Source organism: Armigeres subalbatus, chromosome 1, assembly GCF_024139115.2.
Source record: "Armigeres subalbatus isolate Guangzhou_Male chromosome 1, GZ_Asu_2, whole genome shotgun sequence".
NCBI classification, from domain to species: Eukaryota; Metazoa; Arthropoda; class Insecta; order Diptera; family Culicidae; genus Armigeres; species Armigeres subalbatus.
Genome location: NC_085139.1, coordinates 113996353 through 114018339, shown reverse-complemented (window position 1 = coordinate 114018339; position 21987 = coordinate 113996353). Strand labels below are relative to the sequence as shown.

The 21987-nt window shown below is 42.5% G+C and overlaps 2 protein-coding genes and 1 long non-coding RNA gene across 25 annotated transcripts in view; 2 read left to right on the top strand and 1 right to left on the bottom strand.

Moving 5' to 3' along the window:
- The window catches only part of LOC134204977 (complexin), a 1044191-nt gene that overhangs the window by 79028 nt on the left and 943176 nt on the right, over window positions 1-21987 (top strand). The window lies entirely within an intron of this gene.
- LOC134205539 (nose resistant to fluoxetine protein 6-like) lies at window positions 505-20367 on the bottom strand. Of its 9 annotated transcripts, none has more exons than XM_062680916.1 (7): window positions 20259-20367; window positions 16554-16703; window positions 16275-16420; window positions 2292-2544; window positions 1563-2236; window positions 816-1493; window positions 505-754 (listed from the first exon to the last, which is right to left on the bottom strand). In XM_062680916.1, the coding sequence occupies exons 2-7, from the start codon at window positions 16642-16644 to the stop codon at window positions 560-562; spliced, it is 2037 nt and encodes a 678-aa protein (XP_062536900.1). In that variant the 5' UTR covers window positions 16645-16703; window positions 20259-20367; the 3' UTR covers window positions 505-559. The 9 variants fall into 9 exon arrangements, with proteins under 9 accessions (XP_062536900.1, XP_062536825.1, XP_062536855.1 ...); XM_062680841.1 differs by having other exon boundaries at window positions 16554-16827; window positions 20259-20356; XM_062680871.1 differs by having other exon boundaries at window positions 16554-16827; window positions 20154-20350.
- LOC134205535 (uncharacterized) lies at window positions 14384-15479 on the top strand. Its single transcript, XR_009978151.1, has 3 exons — window positions 14384-14517; window positions 14580-15020; window positions 15337-15479. It is a non-coding gene; the product is annotated as an uncharacterized LOC134205535 (long non-coding RNA).

Genomic DNA, 21987 nt, shown 5'->3' with positions numbered 1-21987 from the left:
TTGGTTTAATGCTGATGATGAGTTGGTAGATTTTTTTACTTCTCGGTCTGCGAAAAACAGAACAATGATCTGATACCTGGTTAAGATGTCTTCTCCAAAAAAATGTGTATGTACATTGTCAAGTATAGGAAAAGTACTAGCATTGGAATTTTGATCTGTTGAAATAATTTTGCTGAGGTACTCATCTCCTGAAACCAAAGGTCAAGTTGTTTTGATACTTTAGATACTTTAGATCATGCATCTGTGTTAATTTATAAATTCATACCAATTATATATTTCTAAGATTGTTTCTATTTGAAAGATATGATAAAATAATTCAAACTCTGTATACGGCAGTAATATGTTTTTTTAACTAAGACATCTTGGTAGACCGATACGATATCGACGTGGATATCAGGCTGACTAGAAAACTTCAACTTGATATTATTAGCCCCAATATTTGTTAAGGCCTTCGGATAGTTCCTAAACGCTCGCTAAGATATTTTCAAATTAAACACCACCTCGCAATTATCAAAACGCTATAATTAATATCATCTTGATCACTGATGCACACCAATAGTCATTGGTGACATCCACCCTGCTCAACTCGCTGCTCAACCGTGGTCTGCGTCTGGTGGATATCGTGCACCTTATTACTGCATTTCCGTCGATCAAGAAGTTCTTTCAGCGCCGCACCACTCGGTAACTCTACAAACAATGTTAGAGGTGGTCCGAAGAACACCGTCCACCAGAAAATTTGTGCCGCCCATTTCGACTGCGAAAAGATGAACAATTTGCGAATACTATGACACCACGAAAATTCGACCACTACTTACTACGCCTCGTTCATTGGTGTATTCCGGTGCCTTTACACCTGAGTATACGACTTCTATGACTGTAAAATGGATGAGGTACAATCCGTAGCATAGCTTCCCGGCAACCCCAAAGAATGAATGGCTCAGGAATTTCTTCCACACGTATTTGGCAGGAGCCAGAGCCAGGCCCAGCTGCAGCACCGTCGTCATCACTGCCCAGGACTGCTTGAACAATGTCGAATAGATGGCTTTCAGCACCGGTTGAATCTGATCACGATACATGAGAACCCAAGGAACGGAAACCATGCAGGAAAAGTAGTACACAACCGAGACCCAAAAGATGATCCGGAACCATTTGGAACTTATGACCTTTTCCGGGGAGTCTCGATAGCGATGGTAGATGAACCCAGCGAGCATTCCGAATGTGTACACTCCGATGTTCTGATGGAAGGGAAAGTAGATGTCGTAATGGTAGTTGTGCTCTCGATTGTACCGGTTGAAGTTCTTTATACGGTTGGTCATCGCTGGTTCTATGTCCTTAATGTACGTGGTTAAAGTCGGAATCAGCACGGCGCAGACAAATGCCCCGGCGAAAATGTACTTCCTCGTCCAAGGCCATCGCCATATGGCCATCATCGCAAACAGGCCGTAAATGAAGAGTTGCATGTCAACTGCCAAGTACCAGGATTGAATCAAACACTGCGTTGTAGGGAAACGAGTATTACTATCTTCTGAAGAAAGAAAAGTCAAACGATTTCACAAACTCACCGGTTGATCCGTTCGAATGTAGTTGTTGATGAACAGCAGATTCGTCCACCACCAGTGGCGACAGTTCTGCTCGGCTTCTCCGATATACTGCTGTCCAATTGGTCCGTCATAATAGCAGTGAATAATCGCACATTCCACAAGAATCATAAACGCGTATGCCGGCACGATTCGGTACAATCTTCCCTTCAGTTTATCCCAAAAAATTGACAAGTTGAAGTCCGGGTTCTTCCGAATGTGCTCCAAAAAGTTGATCGCCAACAGCATCCCGGAAATCGAGAGGAACGTCTGTATATAGTTTTGAAATTCCGCTACGAAGAAAATAAGCAACGGAGTTTCATGAAGCCGCTCCATGTAGTCCGTATTCGCTTGCGGCACTTTGATGTGTGCCATGGTCGCATGGAGAAACACAACCCGGCACATGTGGATGAATCGAAAAGCCTCCAGGAACTGGAGGTCCAGCCGTATTTTGCTGCTGCCTAAATTTTTCAGACGGCATACGTTTCGGGGGAAAGAGAATGACGCCAGAAGGCGCTCCTTCCGCGATTTGAGATCCTGATCGTAGTGCGTATCGGGACATTTTAGTGCGCTTCGTAGCCGTGTATCATACACGGTGGAAGCGACGATGAAGATGGCCAATGCGATCATGATGGCGTAGAATAACCATTCGAGGTAATCTGTAAGATGGAAACTTATGAGCCATGAGAAGAACCTGATGGGCAGCGTACCAACCAATTGGACGATCCTCCTGTTCGGGTGTGTAGCAATGATAGATTTTGACATAGCTACCGATTTCGAGATCATAGCGGTGTTTCAGTCTCGTATTGATGCAGGATCTTGCGAGCCGGCTGTACAGATCCAGGGGTGTTAGATTTTCCAGCTCCTGAAGCTCCCCGGATAGACGAAGTGAATGTTCGCAATCTGGGATGCAAATTCCCCGTTCCAGCAGGGTGTGATCGTAGTGCAATTCGTCCTTGGAAAAATTCTGCGGAAGGAAAATAAAAAAAATGTCAAAGAAATGGAAGAGAAACAAGTTACTGATGTCGATGCAGGCTGGTACATCATTCGCAGGAATTGGGGTTCACTATGTGAGATCCACTGAGCCATTTGTAATTTAGCTGACAAATAGCAATCGAATTACTAACATTCATTCTTTTCACATCAACATCAGAAAGTCGGAAGCATTATGTGAAGCATTAGGTACTCGGAGTCTTGCAAAGAAATGTGTCGAATAAGTTGTCTTCTCCTAATATTAAATTATATGTGAACATGCTGTTTTTTTTACAAAATCAATATCGAATTGGTTTTGTTGAAAAAAACTCAGCATGTGTTGTTAAACATGGCTTCTCGATACTAGGAAGACTATCCAATTGGTATGCTGTGCGCATTTGTTGTTGCTCGGCAAATTACGACCAAGAACTACGAAGGGTATAGAAAATCAGGCCAAGCGAAGAATAGAATGAAAATTACACAAGAGATGTACATGTAGATTGGGATATGATATTCGAAAATATTTTAAAAAAGTTGAAAAAAGTAGTCATAATCGGAAAATTGAGTAACAATTAAAAAGCGAGCGTCGTCGGTCCGAAAACGCAGTGTAAAAGCGTGGTCAAAACAATGTCAATCATTTTTTCGTCTGTAAATGCATTCAATATAAACAGCAAAGTGTTTTTTCTTTGTTTTCATGCTCTTTATACATTCATCTAGCAGTAAAGTATGACCACTGGCGGGGTCAGTTATTGTTATTTGATAGAGCACCACTTGGCGCAAGAACGCGGCCTTTGAGAACTACAGCGCACTTGCGACGAGTGGTGCCCACCGCTGGCTCTGCCAGAGAGTATGATCTTTCTTATGTTAATCTTCATTCTTTGATTATAACTTACTAAATTTTCAGAATAGAAGAACTTTGTTTGTTTACTCGACTATATAAATATTTCATCGGATAATGTTCAAGTTCCTGGATAATGTGTTGAATACAATCAAATTGATACAAAATGCATATTAACCGTTTTATATTTTATTAACTTTTTACATCCAAAAAATTGGTATGCTTTTTATGGATCGGTGTGTTCATCAAAGTTTCACTCTTCTTTGGAAGCGAAACATAATTTATTTGAGTTTTGCCGCCTTAAACCATGATTATTCTATCGCCTAGCTTTTTTTAGCAAACTTTACTATATTGAAATAGAAATATGTAAGTCACGATTGCGTGAGGATGCATGGAATGTGGAACTTACTAAAGAAACTTTAATCTTTCCAACGTAGACAATTTTGTTGCTTGGACGAGTTCAATAGTTTTATTTTGAAAAAAAAAAATGTCATTGTGGATAAGGTATAAAAAAAGCTAGCAATTAATATCATCATTATGGATCGCCTGAAAACGTTTTCAAATCGAATCATGCTTGAAAAGTTTTATATATCCTCATTAAAAAGAGCAAAACAAAGCGCAAGATAAACCATGAACATTTTCAGAACATTGTTAATTAATGTCCAAGTTGTGTGGTATAGTACCCGGCATATAGAAATTAACTTTAAAATTGACATTTTTTCATGCACAATTGCGATAAAACTAGCATTTAATTTATTGTGATGATTTGAAAGCCAACATTGCTTACAAGTGAACAATATTGTTCCAAAAATCCCAAATTCCTATTGCTTTTTGAGATAGAAAAAATGAAAAATAATATGTCAATATCTAAAATTTTTGTTTTTGATTTTTGGCCAGGATTTGGGCTGAAATACTCTTCAGTGCGACGGCAATTAACGTAATTCCACTCGAGTTTTCTCCATCCTGAGTTTCTTCTGAATCTCGTTGAAAAACCAACAGAAAAGGATCGCGAACAACAACTTTTAGCATGAAGCATAGACCACTAATTGGAACATGAAATATTTTAACGTTAACTCAGCAGGGCAACTGACACAACTCGCCAGATAGGTGCGACTTCAACAGCTGTGAAGAGATTGTTTGTTGAAGAACTTGGAATCGGGCAGCTGATATTCCTGAAGGTGGCAGCGTAGTAGAGCAACTTTTAGACCACGCTGCCGGTGAGTTTTTGCCGTTCAAATGATTTCAGTGCCGTAGCCTAGATGTGGCTTGGGGGTTAGTGTCTCTCCCGCAATTTGTTAGAAGAAAAAATCCCTTTAAACACTTATACATTCAAAAGTTTTTGGATGCGCAAAAAAACATGTTCGTACACTCAAACCTCGATTTACGCCACTTTCTAGGAGGACGTAAAACGAGTATGACAAAAAAAGACTTTTTTTGTTCAGATTAAACAAGTAATCACTTAATTAATTTATCTTAGATTTCCTTTAAACATGATAAATAATTATAACAAATTAAAGACCCAAATTGATATGTTATCGCCAAATATTTCAGGTCTTTCAAGAATTCTGTAGAGTTTAGGTTTCCAGACGTGTAAACTAACATCTAACGGCCTTTCAATATTCCTAGCGATTCATGAATCAAATTGTGCATACCTTCAACATGTGTAACTCAAGAATTCGGTGAAGTATAGGCCTTGATGTCTATACGCATAACTAAGGGGTCGTACACATATTACGTAAGCACTTATGGGGGAAGAGGGGGTCTGTCGTTTTCTTACGCAACATATAAATAAAAAAAACATTTTTATGAAGAAAAAAATCCTACATGAACGGAGGGGGGTTCGAAAATCCCAGAAAAATTGATTACGTCATAAGTGTACGACCCCTAAAAATCTTTTAACTCTTTTCAGAAATGAATGTTCCATTCGAAACCATTCAAAAATTCCAAGAATTGGAGTACAAGCCTAACAGTCAATACTCATAGCGAAAAATCTATTGGCTCCTTTTAGACATGGAACTTGTTCTTAGCATTCTTTTGAATCGAACGGTATTTGAATTGAACGCATGCTCCATTTTAGGCCGCCCAGGATTTTCTAGAATTAGCTTTCATCTTAAGGTCAATACGAATAACAAAAGATCTATTTGCTCCTTTTAGAAATGAACATACTGTTAGTGATCTTCTTCTTAAATCCCGTACATCCCTCACTGGGATGTGAGGGCGTCGTAGCTTAGTGTTCATGCACTTCCACAGTCGCCAACTGCGAGGATTTTTTTCTCGTTATTCATGTTTTAAAATTGCGAAGTTACTAAGCCAACTTGCTATATTAACATTCGTTACATTTGACGTTGGATACCCGTTATTTTTGGATGAACATAAATGGAAAAATTCTATTTTATCTATTGAATTCTATGGCCCACAATCAGCATAAACGATTAAAAATAGTAGCTAGCAGCTCTCAAGGAACTCATTGCCTATACTCCAGATAATTCTTGTATGATCTTGTATGCAATAAATATTGGAGGAATATCCATTTTTTTCTGTGTCGGTAGGGACGAAGGTTTTCTAATTATTCGGGAAATATTTCGTCATTTGGGTCATTTGGCCGAAAAGTCCTTTGGCCGAAAGGGTCATAAGGCCGAAAAGGTTATTTGACCGAAAGGGTCGTTTGGCCGAAAGAGTGATTTGGTATTCGTTCATTTGAAAAGTGAGAAATTAGGAATAAGGAGAAAGACGCCCCACTACTCACTTCGCGTTCCTCATTTTTTTACAGTGAAAAGTGAGAAATAAAAAACTGTTCAAATGACCCTCTCGGCCAAATTACCCTTTCGGCCGCATAACTCTTTCGGCCAGAGGACTTTTCGGCCAAATGACCCTTTCGGCCAAACGACCCTTTCGGCCAAATGACCCTTTCGGCCAAAGGACTTTTCGGTCAAATGACCCTTTCGTCCAAATGACCCTTTTGGTCAAATGACCCTTTCGGCCAAACGGCCATTTCAGCCAAATTACCTTTTCGGCCAAACGACTTTCGGTCAAATGGTCTGTTCGGCCAAACAACTTTCGGTCTAGTGGCATTCAGCCAACTGGGTTTCGACCAAACGACCCTTCCCCCCAGGAAATCCTCGTGGTACCATTTTTAGGAAATCCTGCTAGAACAATTTCTTCTTTCAGAAATTTCCATTTCTGGGATTCTGAGAATTCGATTCTATCAAGAATTCTGGAGAGTTCCTAGTCAAAGAATTTTGAGGAATTGCTTCACTATGAGTTTTGTAAACTTCCTTTGTTTTAATTCTGAGAAAATCCTTCCCCAGGAATTTATCACACATAAATAAGGCCGTTCATTCATTTGTTTAGTCTACATTATTATTATTTATTCAGACTAAGGCCGAAGTGGCCTGTGCGGTATATAAGAGTCTCCTCCATTCGGCTCGGTCCATGGCTACACGTCGCCAACCACGCAGTCTACGGAGGGTCCGCAAGTCATCTTCCACCTGATCGATCCACCTTGCCCGCTGCGCACCTCGCCTTCTTGTGCCCGTCGGATCGTTGTCGAGAACCATTTTCACCGGGTTACTGTCCGACATTCTGGCTACGTGCCCGGCCCATCGCAGTCGTCCGATTTTCGCGGTGTGAACGATGGATGGTTCTCCCAACAGCTGATGCAATTCGTGGTTCATTCGCCTCCTCCACGTACCGTCCGCCATCTGCACCCCACCATAGATGGTACGCAGCACTTTCCTTTCGAAAACTCCAAGTGCGCGTTGGTCCTCCACGAGCATCGTCCAGGTCTCGTGTCCGTAGAGGACTACCGGTCTAATGAGCGTTTTGTAGATTGTCAGTTTGGTACGGCGGCGAACTCTATTCGATCGGAGCGTCTTGCGGAGTCCAAAGTACGTACGATTTCCAGCCACTATGCGTCTCCGAATTTCTCTGCTGGTGTCATTTTCGGCAGTCACCAGTGAGCCCAAGTACACAAATTCTTCTACCACCTCGATTTCGTCACCACCGATGCAAACTCGCGGTGGGTGGCTCACATTGTCTTCTCTTGAACCTCTTCCTATCATGTACTTCGTCTTCGACGTGTTGATGACTAGTCCGATCCGCTTAGCTTCCCTCTTCAGTCTGATGTAGGCTTCCTCCATCTTCTCAAAGTTACGTGCCATAATATCTATGTCGTCGGCGAAACCAAATAGCTGGACGGACTTATTGAAAATTGTACCACTCGTGTTAATCCCTGCTCTTCGTATTACCCCTTCCAAAGCGATGTTGAATAGCAAACACGAAAGACCATCACCTTGCCGTAACCCTCTGCGGGTTTCGAAGGGACTCGAGAATGCCCCTGAAACTCGAACTACGCACATCACCCGATCCATCGTCGCCTTGATCAACCGTATCAGTTTATCCGGAAAACCGTGTTCGTGCATTAGCTGCCATAGCTGGTCCCGATCGATTGTATCATATGCGGCTTTGAAGTCGATGAATAGATGATGTGTAGTCTACATTTAAACAGATAAATCAACTAAATAAACAATTTGACGCCACAATACACGGTTCGAGGCCGGATCTCTCCATCCTCGGATACGCCTCACGCTCGCCAAGTCGTTTTGCACCTGGTCTGACCATCTCGCTCGCTGCGCTCCACGCCGTCTCGTACCTGCCGGGTCGGAAGCGAACACCATCTTTGCAGGGTTGCTGTCCGACATTCTTGCAACATGTCCTGCCCATCGTACCCTTTCGGCTTTAGCTACCTTCTGGATACTGGGTTCGCCGTAGAGTTGGGCGAGCTCATGGTTCATTCTTCGCCGCCACACACCGTCTTCTTGCACACCGCCAAAGATGGTCCTAAGCACCCGTCTCTCGAATACTCCGATTGCTTGCAAGTCCTCCTCGAGCATTGTCCATGTTTCATGTCCGTAGAGGACAACCGGTCTTACTAGCGTCTTGTACATGACACATTTGGTGCGGTGGCGAATCTTTTTTGACCGTAGTTTCTTCTGGAGCCCGTAGTAGGCCCGACTTCCACAGATAATGCGTCTTCGTATTTCACGGCTAACATTGTTATCAGCCGTTAGCAAGGATCCGAGGTAGACGAATTCCTGAACCACCTAGCAGGTAACCCCGTCTACACTGCTTCCCAGGCGGGCCCTGTCGCGCTCGGTTCCGTCCACAAGCATGCACTTTGTCTTTGACGCATTCACCACCAGTCCAACTATTGTTGCTTCACGTTTCAGGCGGGTGTACAGTTCTGCCACCTTTGCAAATGTTCGACCGACAATGTCCATGTCATCCGCGAAACAAATAAATTGACTGGATCTGTTGAAAATCGTACCCCAGGTGTTACAACCGACTCTCCGCATGACACCTTCTAGCGCAATGTTGAACAACAGGCACGAACGTCCATCACTTGTCTTAGTCCCCGGCACGATTCGAACAAACAGGAGTGTTCGCCCGAAATCTTCACACAGTTTTGCACACCATCCACCGTTGCTTTGATCAGTCCGGTACATTACTGAAAATCCACACATGGCAAAAATCCATAGATTTAACTTATGATGTATATCAGCGCACATATAACCATTCTCCACGCGAACTACTTATAAAATATATATCCTAATAAATTTTATGTGTGGTCTCGAATTAGCAATTATTTAATTATCTTATATAGATATTTTTGGCAGTGTAAGCTTCCCAGGGAAGCTGTTCTCGTCCATAATTTTCCATTGCTCTACGCGGTCTATACTGTCGTATGCCGCCTTCAAATCGACGAACAGATGGTGCGTTGGGACCTAATATTCACGGCATTTTTGAAGGATTTGCCGTACAGTAAAGACCTTGTCCGTTGTCGAGCGGCCGTCGACGAAGCCGGCTTGATAACTTCCCACGAACTCATTCACTAATGGTGACAGACGACGGAAGATGATCTGGGATGTCGCTTTATAGGCGGCATTAAGGATGGTGATCGCTCGAAAGTTCTCACACTCCAGCTTGTCGCCTTTCTTGTAGATGGGGCATATAACCCCTTCCTTCCACTCCTCCGGTAGCTGTTCAGTTTCCCAGATTCTGACTATCAATTTGTGCAGGCAAGTGGCCAGCTTTTCCGGGCCCATCTTGATGAGCTCAGCTCCGATACCATCCTTACCAGCTACTTTATTGGTCTTTAGCTGTTGGATGGCATCCTTAACTTCCCTCAAGGTGGGGGCTGGTTGGCTTCCATCGTCCGCTGAACTGACGTAGTCATCTCCTCCGTTGCCTTGACTTTCACTGTCTGTACTCTCAGCGCCAATCAAATGTTCTTCGTAGTGCTGCTTCCACCTTTCGATCACCACACGTTCGTCCGTCAAGATGCTCCCATCCTTATCCCGGCACATTACGGCTCGCGGCACGAAGCCTTTGCGGGATGCGTTGAGCTACTGATAGAACTTGCGTGTTTCTTGAGAACGGTACAGCTGTTCCATCTCCTTGCACTCCGCTTCTTCCAGGCGGCGTTTCTTCTCCTGAACAATACGGGTCTGCTATCTCCGCCTCCGTCTATAACGTTCCACGTTCTGCTGGGTACCTTGCAGCAGCGCGACCGCCCACGTTGCGTTCTTCTCCTCCAGAATCTGTCTGCACTCTTCGTCAAACCAATCGTTCCGTCGAGTTCGTCCCACATACCTGACGTTGTTCTCCGCTGCGTCGTTAATGGCTGCTTTAACTGTATTCCAGCAATCCTCAAGAGAGGCCCCATCGAGCTCACCCTCTTCCGGAAACGCTGCCTCGAGATGCTGCGCGTATGCAGTGGCGACATCAGGTTGCTTCAGTCGCTCTAGGTCGTACCGCGGCGGTCGTCGGTACCGAACATTGTTGATGACGGATAGTTTTGGGCGCAGTTTAACCATCACCAGATAGTGGTCAGGGCTCTCCTTAGCCGTGCGGTAAGACGCGCGGCTACAAAGCAAGACCATGCTGAGGGTGGCTGGGTTCGATTCCCGGTGCCGGTCTAGGCAATTTTCGGATTGGAAATGGTCTCGACTTCCCTGGGCATAAAAGTATCATCGTGCTAGCCTCATGATATACGAATGCAAAAATGGTAACTTGGCTTAGAAACCTCGCAGTTAATAACTGTGGAAGTGCTTAATGAACACTAAGCTGCGAGGCGGCTCTGTCCCAGTGTGGGGATGTAATGCCAATAAGAAGAAGAAGAAGAAGAAGATAGTGGTCAGAGTCGATGTTAGCGCCACGATATGTCCTGACGTCGATGATGTCTGAGAAGTGCCGTCCATCAATCAGAACGTGGTCGATTTGTGATTCTGTCTGCAGTGGTGATATCCAGGTGTACCGATACGTGAGGCTGTGTTGGAAGTAGGTGCTGCGAATGGCCATATTCTTGGAGGCGGCGAAATCAATTAGTCGTAGGCCGTTTTCGTTCGTCAGCCAGTGAGCGCTGAACTTTCCAATAGTCGGTCTAAACTCCTCCTCTTGGCCGACCTGAGCGTTCAAATCTCCTATGATGATTTTGACGTCGTGGCTTGGGCAGCTGTCGTACTCACGTTCCAGCTGCACGTAGAATGCGTCCTTATCACCATCAGTGCTTCCGGAGTGTGGGCTATGGACGTTGATTATGCTGAAGTTGAAGAACCGGCCTTTGATCCTCAACCTGCACATTCTTTCATTGATCGGCCACCACCCGATAACGCGCCTCTGCATATCGCCCATCACTATGAAAGCTGTTCCCAGCTCGTGTGTGTTGCCGCAGCTCTGGTAGATGGTTTGATTACCTCTAAACGTTCGCACCATTGATCCCTTCCAACAAACCTCCTGCAGCGCTACGATGCCGAATCCACGGTCCTTGAGCACATCGGCGAGTATGCGTGTGCTCCCGATGAAGTTAAGAGATTTGCAGTTCCACGAACCGAGTTTCCAATCGCTAGTCCCTTTTCGTCGCAGTGGTCTTCGCCGATGGTTCCGGTCCGTACTCTCTTGTTGATTGTTCGTTGCTTATGATTTTTTAAAGGCTGGCTTACAGGGCCTGACACCAAACCCCCTAAATTTCCGTAGGACCATTTCTCCTTATTTCCGGTGGACCATGGTGCACAGTTTCACTTAGAGTCCCTCGCTGGCACTCGGACGATGATCAGCCGCCCCTAACATGGAGAACAGACGCTGTTGTGAGCCGATCCTGACATGGAGAACAGACGCTCAATAAGATTTGCACCTCCGGAGAGGAGCAAACCTCCCTTCCCTGTCAGCATACGACCATAGTTCCCACCGGGGTTGGTTACCCGATCTTCCCTAAGGTTGCTCGTATCCCGGCCAGCACCGCGGGGAGGTAGGGATAGGAGTTGCTGGGTAAGAGGCTAAGGACCGCGAGATGGGGTCTATTTTATTCCTTCAGGTACGCGAAGTACCAATGGTACGCTTTACCCAGCATTTGCCGTGCCATGTCTCGCATATGTCTCTTGCATATATGACTCGGTCTGTTATGCCATTGTCCGGCATTTTTTAGGAAAATAATACAGTTCTTCAACAAGGGGCTGATAGAACCCTCTGAAGTTTGGAGAACAAATCCCAATATAGTAGTACGATTCATCAGAACCATAATACCGCATTGGGAAGACGCTGGCAGTCAAGGCGATGCAACGTTTTCGACTTTCGCTGCTTCCGGATTAACGAGCAAGATGTTGCAATAAGAAAGCTGAAATCATCTGCAGCTGTTGGACCCGATGGTATTCCTTCACTTATTCTGAAAAGATGTTCAAGCGCGTTGGTGTCACCTCTTACGTTACTATTTAATTTATCATTACGACAAAGCCAGTACCCTACGCAATGGAAATTTTCGTACATGTTCCCAGTTCTTAAGAAAGGTGACAAATCGAACGTTGAGAATTATAGAGCCTATAGAGATATATTATTAACGAAGCTTTGTTTGCAAGCTGTAAAAACTACATTACGACATCTCAGCACGGATTTTACTCCAAGAGGTCAACGTCAACCAATCTTATTGAGTTTGTGTCACTCTGTATCCGCAATATCGATTCAGGCAGACAAGTGGACGCAATCTATACTGACCTCAAGGCGGCGTTCGATAGAGTTGATCATGGTATCTTGCTCAGCAGACTCGCAAAGCTCGGAATTTGTCACGACATGGTTTCCTGGCTTGAAACATATCTCACTGATCGCACGGTTTGTGTCAAAATTGGAAGTGCTGAATCTGCCTTTTTTCAAACCTCTCTGGAGTGCCTCAGGGCAGTAACCTTGGACCCCTGCTTTTCTCTCTATTCATCAATGAAGTTGCAAATGTACTTCCACCCGGCTGCCGTCTATTCTTTGCTGATGATCTTAAAATATACATGGTAATAAACAGCATTGGAGATTGTGTGCAACTGCAGGAGCTTGTAACCAAATTCGAGCTCTGGTGTACCACTAACAATCTGACGCTTAGTATTCAAAAATGCAAATCAATTTCCTTTCACCGTAAGATGCATCCAGTACTATTTGAATACAGCATGTCCGGGATTATTTTGGAACGAGTGGACAGCATTAAAGACTTGAGAGTGCTTCAAGATCAGGGGCTTTCTTTCAAGCACCACTACAATGAAATCATTAATAAGGCCAACCGTACGCTCGGATTCATCTTCAAAATTGCGAATGACTTTCGAGACCCATTTTGTTTACGATCGCTCTACTGTTCGCTCGTACGATCTCAACTAGAGTATTGTTGCATCGTCTGGTGCCCCTATCAGACTTACTGGATCGACAGAATTGAGTCCGTACAGAAGAAATTCGTTCGTCGTGTCTTGCGACACCTACCTTGGCGCGATCCGGTGAATCTACCCCCATATGCGAATCGATGCAGACTGATAGGAATTAACACTCTGGAAAACCGACGTCGAATCGCACAAATAGCTTTTACTGCTAAATTATTAACCGGATTCATAGATTCTCCAGAAATTCTGCGCCAGTTCAATATCTACGCACCGGAACGGATAATGAGACCACGGAATTTTCTTTCTCTTGAAGCCCGCAATAGACAATACGGCTCACATGAACCGATCCGTGCAATGGCTGCATCCTTCAACACGGTGTACGCTGAATTCGACTTCAATCTTCCATTGGAAACCTTCATCCGGCGGATTAATTAGGATATGCGAATTAGTTAATAAGATTTTATTCATTAAGACAATGTTTTGTCAGATGAATTTAAAAGCAAACAATAAACAATTGCTCTACATAGCAATGATGCGTCAACTTGACAAAGCTATATCTAAATTCGGCATATATCACAATAGATCTAACAAATGGTCACAGTGATTAAAATACCCATAAGGAAAAAAATAGTAGTTTGTGCAACAAGTTGCAAAAAGATGATTTTTTCAGCACGAGTTGTACATTTATCCAACGAGGCTTGCCGAGTTGGATAAATACTACGAGTGCTGAAAAAATCGAGTTTTGCAACGAGTTGCACACGCTATTTTTTGCAATGACGAAGAATGGACTTTAATTTGATAAATTTGTACCAAAAATGTACAGTCTAATTTTCTCCACAAGAATGATGCCAATAAATTATATTGCTGCACAAACAATCAGATTCCATGTTACCGTGCCACATTGCATAGTTTGCAAAGCCGTGAAGCGACAGATGAAAATTTTTGATGTCATGTCCATCGAACTATTTCAATTATTACGCAACGCAGAGAATACACTATTTGAACACTTACCCAAGCTCATTCAGCAAAATGTAGTCATGTAACTACTGTTCTTATGTTGGTTTTTCATTATAGCACCCAAATGAGTGCTGTAATGAATATTATGCAACCCATTTGAGTTGCATAATGATCATTAAAGCACCCATTTCGTTGGTATGGAAAAGTAGGCCGTTTTATCACTCAAAGACGAACTGTAAACCAGGTATTATGATCAGGAATTGCAAAAAAGGTTTTTAATGAGCGGTACAACATAAGATTTTATACATATATTTCCCCTATTGCTTGAATTTCTGCTTAGTATACAGTTGGCCATGGTCTCATAGGAAATTGACATTTTGAGGATATTTTCTGACGAGCGATCGTTACAGAAACTTGTCTCTGCAGTTGAAGGTTTGTTCAGTTGCTCAAGAATTTACCGTAGCGTCACTAACGTGTCTGGCTCTACCTGGTTTGTATGGATTTAATACCGTATATATCCCTTTGCGAAGTGATATTCTTTTTTTGATCTAGCTACATCCGCCAGTTACTCGGTCAAGGCATTCCTATCATCTGGGCGCCATTGCTCTGCTATTTGGAAGTCTAATGAGTTCGCACTTCCAAAGGAGTTGTACCGTATGTGTCTTTTGGATGCGATTGTGTACGCTTATCTGAAACAACAATTGATCAAGACTACACGACCCTTGTGTATAAATTTTCAAATCGAATCAATGTTCTTTTTTGATCCCACTGACTATCGTAAGATCATGTACACCTTGTCCCCATCCATCATTACAGTTTGCCCCCTGTCTACTCTACGTCAAACACAGCTGTGAGAGCCATCGTAATTGTTACTAAAAATCAAAGATATAATGGATCCGTTATGCCTAACGGCACTTGAGCCTTGAAATAAAGACAATTTAAATAATAAATAAGCAAATAGAAATTATAATTTTTACAAAATATACTGCTCTGGTAAGTGTGCCTATTCACCAAATAATTTTTTTTCCATATATGTATTCGTTAGATACCGTCGTCGGGGGTGAGAATGGGTCACTGTATCAACTACTTAGAATGCTTGAAGAATGGATTGAATGTATCTGAGGGCCAGAAGACTAAAATATAAGAGATCTTTTGAACATTTTGCTTTACGACCTCCAGTCTGCCGGTGAGAGCGATGACCTATTTTCACCCATCGGACCCATTGTCACCCCCAATGGCGGTAATTAAATATTCAAAATTCGGTATTATCTATTACAAGTGGTCACATCACTCTTATTCTGGTTTACAGACATTCATTCGAATCGTTTCCTGATTTCATTTGGCTGACGTCAACTGAAAAAATTGCATCAATTTTCGTTCGAAATCCCATTCGTACGTAAACAAGCATACGAGTGTATAGCTACGCAGAGCAGTGAACGTTTTGTTCAACAAAACCAGGCATCTGTTCCAATGTGCGCTATACCTGTCATGGAAATTGACGTTTTTACATGTGATTTTGCGCGAGTACGTACGTGGGTACGTCATGTGATACGTGTTTTGCTGTCACGGGATTGGTCACGGTAAAAAAGAATTGCAAACCAGCCACGTGATTACCAAAGACGGATATCGCTATCGATGTGGTTGATTTCCGGGAAATTCTAGGCTCTGTTAGAAAGCGTAGTCTGTTGTATTAGGGTAGCATCAGAGGCGTCGGTAACTCCAGATTAAGATTTGATACTAGGATGCCTGATTTGGGCGAAAGTATCGCACTCTTCGGATTAACCTTTGAGAATGCTGATGAAAGGAGTAAGACGTTTAGTCGGACACCCACTTAAGCAAGCTGTAAACTTTACGACCTATTTGCACGGAAGTTTTGAAAAACTTAATGGAAACTAATTGTAAGTTTCAGATTATGGGTGAAAGATGGCATAGGAATTTAATAGAAGTGTCAATATGTTCGATGTTTACGGTGGTAGAGATCCAGTATTTTACAGACAGTATTATCTCACACACAGTCTTCATTGTGCAAGACGGAAACGATACAATCCTATAATATGCATTGTTTTTGTTCATCATTACAGCAGTCATACACTAAGAAGTTCTGATATTCAAACCGCTATGTACTCATATGCTAATAATGGCTCCCGAATCTCACAAAAGAAACTTGCCCGTGCAATTATACCACCCTCAAATCCCAATCATCCCATTATTCTCGATGACGGATTGTCCCGTTTCCCGGCTACTCACGCTAATGTTCCGCCACAGTTCTGACGATTCATCCGGTGCGATCCTCGCGTGCACCACACAGTACGCGTACCCGCCCAGATGATCCCGCCTGCAGTCTTCGTAGTCATCGTACTCGTAGATCTTCGGGAACTTTACATACTCGGACACTGACCGGTTCGCACCGACAAAAACATGATCGAAGAAATAAAACACACAAAAACAGAATTAATTCCATGGGAAATTAACGACGCCCTCAGCAACAACAACAGCAACAGGTGCTATGTGATTCGCTCCGCTTACACTCCATGAACGGACCGCGGCGCTGCGCCTGAGTCATGTCGAGTAGCATCAGCATCGGCGCCAGCAGGAGCAATCGCAGCGGTTTCGGCATATTCGATGATCGCGAAAGTAATGATCGTGTGATGATTGCGCCCAAGTGGTGTCTCAAATCTGCAATAGCGGAACGTTGATAGACGAGGCGCGATGCAAAGTGGTGTTTGATGGCGTTCGAAGGAAACGAATCGTAAGATCACAAGTGCGAAGCGCCACCATCAGCGAACGCGGTTGGCTACGGCTGTCGGTTCGAATAAGTGACGATGGGTGTGATTAATCCGATGCATATTCGTGTGGTAGACGGATTGAGGTGTTAAAATGTTTTGATCGGTGTCGTTTAGGGTCGTTGGAGGTGTGTTTATATTAGAATGCTAATGAAAAGTGACTGGAGACAAATGAGACAAGATAAGCATGGCTTAATTTGAAGTCAGGCGGCGTTTGTTTGAGGGATTGAAGTTATTATTTGAGACACATTTTTCTGTCATTTTAGCATGAGCATGTTCACCGCAAACGAGCTTTTGCCGTTTAATTTCAGTTCTTGCAGAATGCTAGAATAGTTAAGTTGCAGTTATAGGATGGAAAATGGAAACGGCATGGACTTCATTTTTAGCCCTAGAAATTGATAGAACATGAGAGTATAGGGAAAGATACATAGTAGGAAAATGGATCGCGACTAAGATTGAACCCACGATCTCCTATATTTTACGTCGAAGCAGTACTCATATGAACATCAAATTTAAAAACTATCTGCGATCCCATGAGCACTAGAGCATAATTTATATAAAACATTTGTAAGGTCCTAAAGCAGGGCTGCCCAACGTACGGCCCGCGATCCGGCCCTCGGCTCCACTTTTTGTGGCCCGCGGCGCGTAAGAAAAATAAACTCAGATTCGGCCCGCCAGTTTTTCTAGCTGGCACGGAAAGCTCTTATTTATTATTCACTAGCAGACCCGACGAACTTCGTTTCGCCTAAAATTGATTAATTCTCTGATTAGTTCTCGAGTTATGCAGAAATTTCTGCTTCATTTGTATGGGTTTGTTTGCATCGACCTAGCAGCCAAAGTACTGGTGCTATAAATGTCAAACCGATGTTGTTGATCAAACGAAACATTCCCTACAACATTGTGCATCATAAACAGCTGAATTCAGCTTATTGAAGTCAAAATCGATAACACTTTAAAAATGACTACAGCGCCACTAGCGTTCTAGTACTTATGCTTCTACTGTAGTTTACGTTCACGTTGAAAAAAGGAAGACCGGTTTGCTCAATTTGTTCAGAAAGTTTTGCTATATTGAAAGAATAAAATCTGAATCCAAGCATTCTATGAAATATGATATTTGAAAAGGCTCGGGTACGAAACAAAAGTTGGTAGAACTTCAAAGGTAGGGCGCTCAATTAATTTAAATTTACATTCATTGATTTAAATTATTGGTACAATGGATTATAGAAACAACAACTCTCTTCACTTAAGAAAATACGAAGTCAGAAAATGCAGTACGGTCCAGTTTTGCTGTTAGTAAGATTTTGGCAAAACGGATGAAATTTTTCCAGGACGGAGAGCTTGTTAGGAAAGCATTTCGGTTGTTGTTTACAAGATCGTAAGTCTCAAGGAAATAGCCTCCTTCAGAAGCATTAGTTTGCGCGGAACACGGTGAAGAGTAAAAGTTCTCGCAGAAGATTTGAAAGCTACGTTTCGTGAAATTCTCTTGCAAACGATGAACGTGAAAATCGTGGCATAGAGGTGAGCCAGCCCAGGGCTGCAAGCTTCTCTAATAAAAATAAAAAGAAAAGTGGCAAAATTGGCTGTGTTCATAAGAGAAATTGATGGTCATTTTCGAAAGACAGAGAAATTGGCATCTTTGAATCCTATGCAAGGAACAACTAACGGGAAACCCTGAGGGCTGATAAGACTTGTGCGGAGGAACTTTTTTTCCCTTGGAAAATTTAAGTGACCTTACGATTAATGCAGGAAATAGCAATGCCGTTGTGACAATTCTAAGCATGGAAAAGCAATCACAAAGATATGGCGATATTCCCTGCCATACTGCATATTCACCAATTGAATCGATATGCGACTTTATCAACTTTATCAACGTTAGGGATCTCAACCACCACCAATTATAAATGATGTTGACGGAAATGTCGAATACGAAGACTTCCTGTATTATTGCGAAGTTCATTAACTACGCCTTGGTACCACGCTTGAGAGATTTTTTTTTCGAAAGAAAAATCGAACTATTTTTACAAGATAAAGGTAAACCACTACTCGAGCTGAATAATCCTGAATAGATGAGTGACTTGGCCTTTCTAGCAGATATCGCCAAACATCTCAATGATTTGAACATGAAGCACTTTGGCACAGTGGGTTGCTGAAATCTCGTACATTTCTCTCATCCCGTTGAAAACAGTTCATGCAAATATGCTGGTAAAGTAACGAAATTCCCATTTTATCAACACTGTTTACCGGTTTGAATAATTTACCTGAAATATTTCAAATGGATTCCTCATGCAACGATCGAATTAAGTTTTTTTTAGATAATGAAAAAAAAACACTGATAATTTTGAAAATTTAAAAAAAGTTTTGTACCGAATATTTTCTGGCCCGCCAGCAATTCTAAAAATTGGCCCGTGGCGTGAAAAGATTGGGCAGGCCTGCCCTAAGGCATGTAGGTTGTAATTGAATGATGGTCTACAACTATCAACGCCAAGCATTCAATAAAATAAGCATTTTCAAATTTCTTAGCCTTTAATAATAAGTGAGTTTTTGCCATTTTCGAGTTTCATTTGATTATTTGCCTCATCCCATCTCTTCATCATCTTTTCCTGACATTGCCTAACCAGAAAGTAGAAAGCTTATAATTTATCAAGTGTTTTCACAAATATTAATACAAATTTCAATCAGTAATGAAAGAACTGTATTGTTTATGATCAAGAGCCCTTTGCAGGCTGGGATGCGTTGCGTGTAGCCCTAAATGCTCTAAATAAAAGATGACCTTATATTTTCAAAATTAGAGCAAGGTGGGGCCTAATCTTAGTTCAGTTAGCAAATAATCCTTCAGAGACGCATGTTCTGGTCTACAAAACACGCTAAATTTTTATTTCTGTTCCGCTTTGTTATTTATATCTGGCATCTAACCACATTTGCCATCTGAATCACTACGAATGCATCTTGATCAAATAAATCAATTTTATTCACTAATTACAATCTTGAATTGCCGGAACGAAGCAATTTTCCGCGGTCGCCACTTCTTGTTTGTTGTTGATGGAAACGTTTTCGCACCTCGCATTCAGATATGCATCGGTTACATATTTCGAAAGTTTTCGATTTTCAAAACAAATTTCCAAAGATATCTTTTCCGTCTACCACAATCGATCATCACACCAAGCACACTCATCAATTCCTATCATGTCGGTTATCCCCGAAATAGCACTTTCACTGCATGCAGTTTTCGAAGAATGCAATCACTATTTGCGTAAAGCATTGTTGCGACATCGACGTGATCACAAATATTAGCACTTGTTCAATACACTTCGCGCGTATATGCAAACCAGTGTAAACAACCAACCCCACCGTGTTGCAAGTCTTCTTCGGTGGCTCTCCGAAGCTTATCGCGCAGAAATCTGTCACTCAGCCACCGGAGCGCGACACCCCCGTAATGACATTTGTAAACCTTCAAATCCGTTCGGTTCCGGTAGGAATTTTTTGGGCCGACCGCAGGCTCAGAGATGAGGTTACGCGTGCGCGCGCGCGTCCACGTTTCAAGACGACCCGAGTAAGACTGATCATCGTATGGATCAATTGCGGGTCGAAATGGCCGGTACCGGGTACTTGTGGTGTGCGCCTATTGACTTATTTTGCGGAGCTCTGCCTCTGCCTACAATTGCGAAAAGTGCGGTCTCACCGTAATCGTCGTGCGGATCAAGAGGGGCGTGGAATTCGGGATTTTTTCGGTTCTTAAGTGAAGTCTGAGTGCTAGCAAAACGGCAGGGTGATTCATAAATGGAAAGATGAGAAAGCCAGGGAACTCGATTGAAATCATTCGTGGTCTTGAATTTGATTGCAATTTGTTTTCAATTAAGCCATTATCGTTCGTTCCTTCATGAGATGTTTATTAGAAAGAGAGTTGCAAAAAATAGCAAGCGAAAAAGATTGCTAAAATTGTTGGGGATTCAGCGTGGTCCAGTGCTTTGGCGTAGAATTTGCTTCAACAGAGCATCCCATGTTTAATTTTTGAAGCAGCTCTTCAACTGTTTCTCACTTTCCCATTAGCAGCCCCGTTATGGAATGAGTCCAAGTTCAACATTCTGTTTGCTTGAAGTAGATATCTGGACGGAGGCTGCGACGCAGAAGTCGTGACCAAAAGCACGCTTCAGTTTGCTGACGAGTAGTGGAGGTACAAGTAGGTATTCGAAATGCTCTCCATTTGATTGACAAAGGAAACTTCTGCTTCAAATTGCACTGTTGCAAACGTTCCACGCCAAAGATTATTATTATTAAGATCCGGTATAAGATCTGTCAAAATTTATTTTTTTTCGATCATTTAGTAGTTTTTCAATAACTAATTTCAGAGGTAGAATTTCAAAATGTGTTGTAAGTGCGAAGGTTTTCCTACAACTCTGTCCAACAGTACATTGTCAGAACTCCACTAATGACGGAGTTAAAAGTAACTCATACTAATGATAACAACACTTTAATTATTTAGTTTAAGTTACTGTAACTAGCGCTATAACTCCGTTATTAAGTGGAATTTGAACAACAACAAATTATTAGACAGGGTTTGCAGAAACACCTTAACACTAGAAGTCCGCCGTACAACACATTTTGAAATTCTGTCTCTGGAACGAGTTCTTGACAAACTTCTAAATCAGCGGCTCTCAACCTTTTTCCTTTTTTTTGGTACCTCTATTTTTTCGCTGTAAATACAAATGGGTGTAACTCATTAGATGTATGAAAACCGACCGGAAAACTAACGGCTATCCAAAAGGTTGCCTGAAATTTTAAAAAATCCGTGAAACTTTCCCATTCAAATTACATCTATATATGAAGTTTTCTAGACTTTGAGGACTTCTGGAGGCTTCCGATAGTCTCTTAAGATGGACGCTTCTTAACCTCTTAAAAGGAGACTTCCAAGCTTCTTGAAAGACAAATTTCGAGCCTTTTGGAAGGAGGCTTCCAATGCTTGTAAGAGGAGGCTTCCAAGTCTTTGCAAGACGACCTCCGACGCATTTAAACCTCTTGGTAGGATGCTCCTCAGCCTCTTAAAAAGACGTTTTCTAGAAAAGATATTTTAGTTACCAGATAAACATTGTCGCTGTCGTCGCTGTCCGGAACATCTTTTGCTGGCGTGGATGGGGGATCTAAATGTCAATGAAGGAAAAATACATACGATTTGACAGTTA

Coding starts and splice junctions, on each gene's coding strand:
- LOC134205539 (XM_062680916.1), bottom strand. CDS start 16,644: ATGCCGAAACCGCTGCGATTGCTCCTGCTGGCGCCGATGCTGATGCTA. Junction 16,421..16,553: donor CCGCGGTCCGTTCATGGAGT/GTAAGCGGAGCG, acceptor CGAACCGGTCAG/TGTCCGAGTATGTAAAGTTC. Junction 2,237..2,291: donor ACAGGAGGATCGTCCAATTG/GTTGGTACGCTG, acceptor TCCATCTTACAG/ATTACCTCGAATGGTTATTC.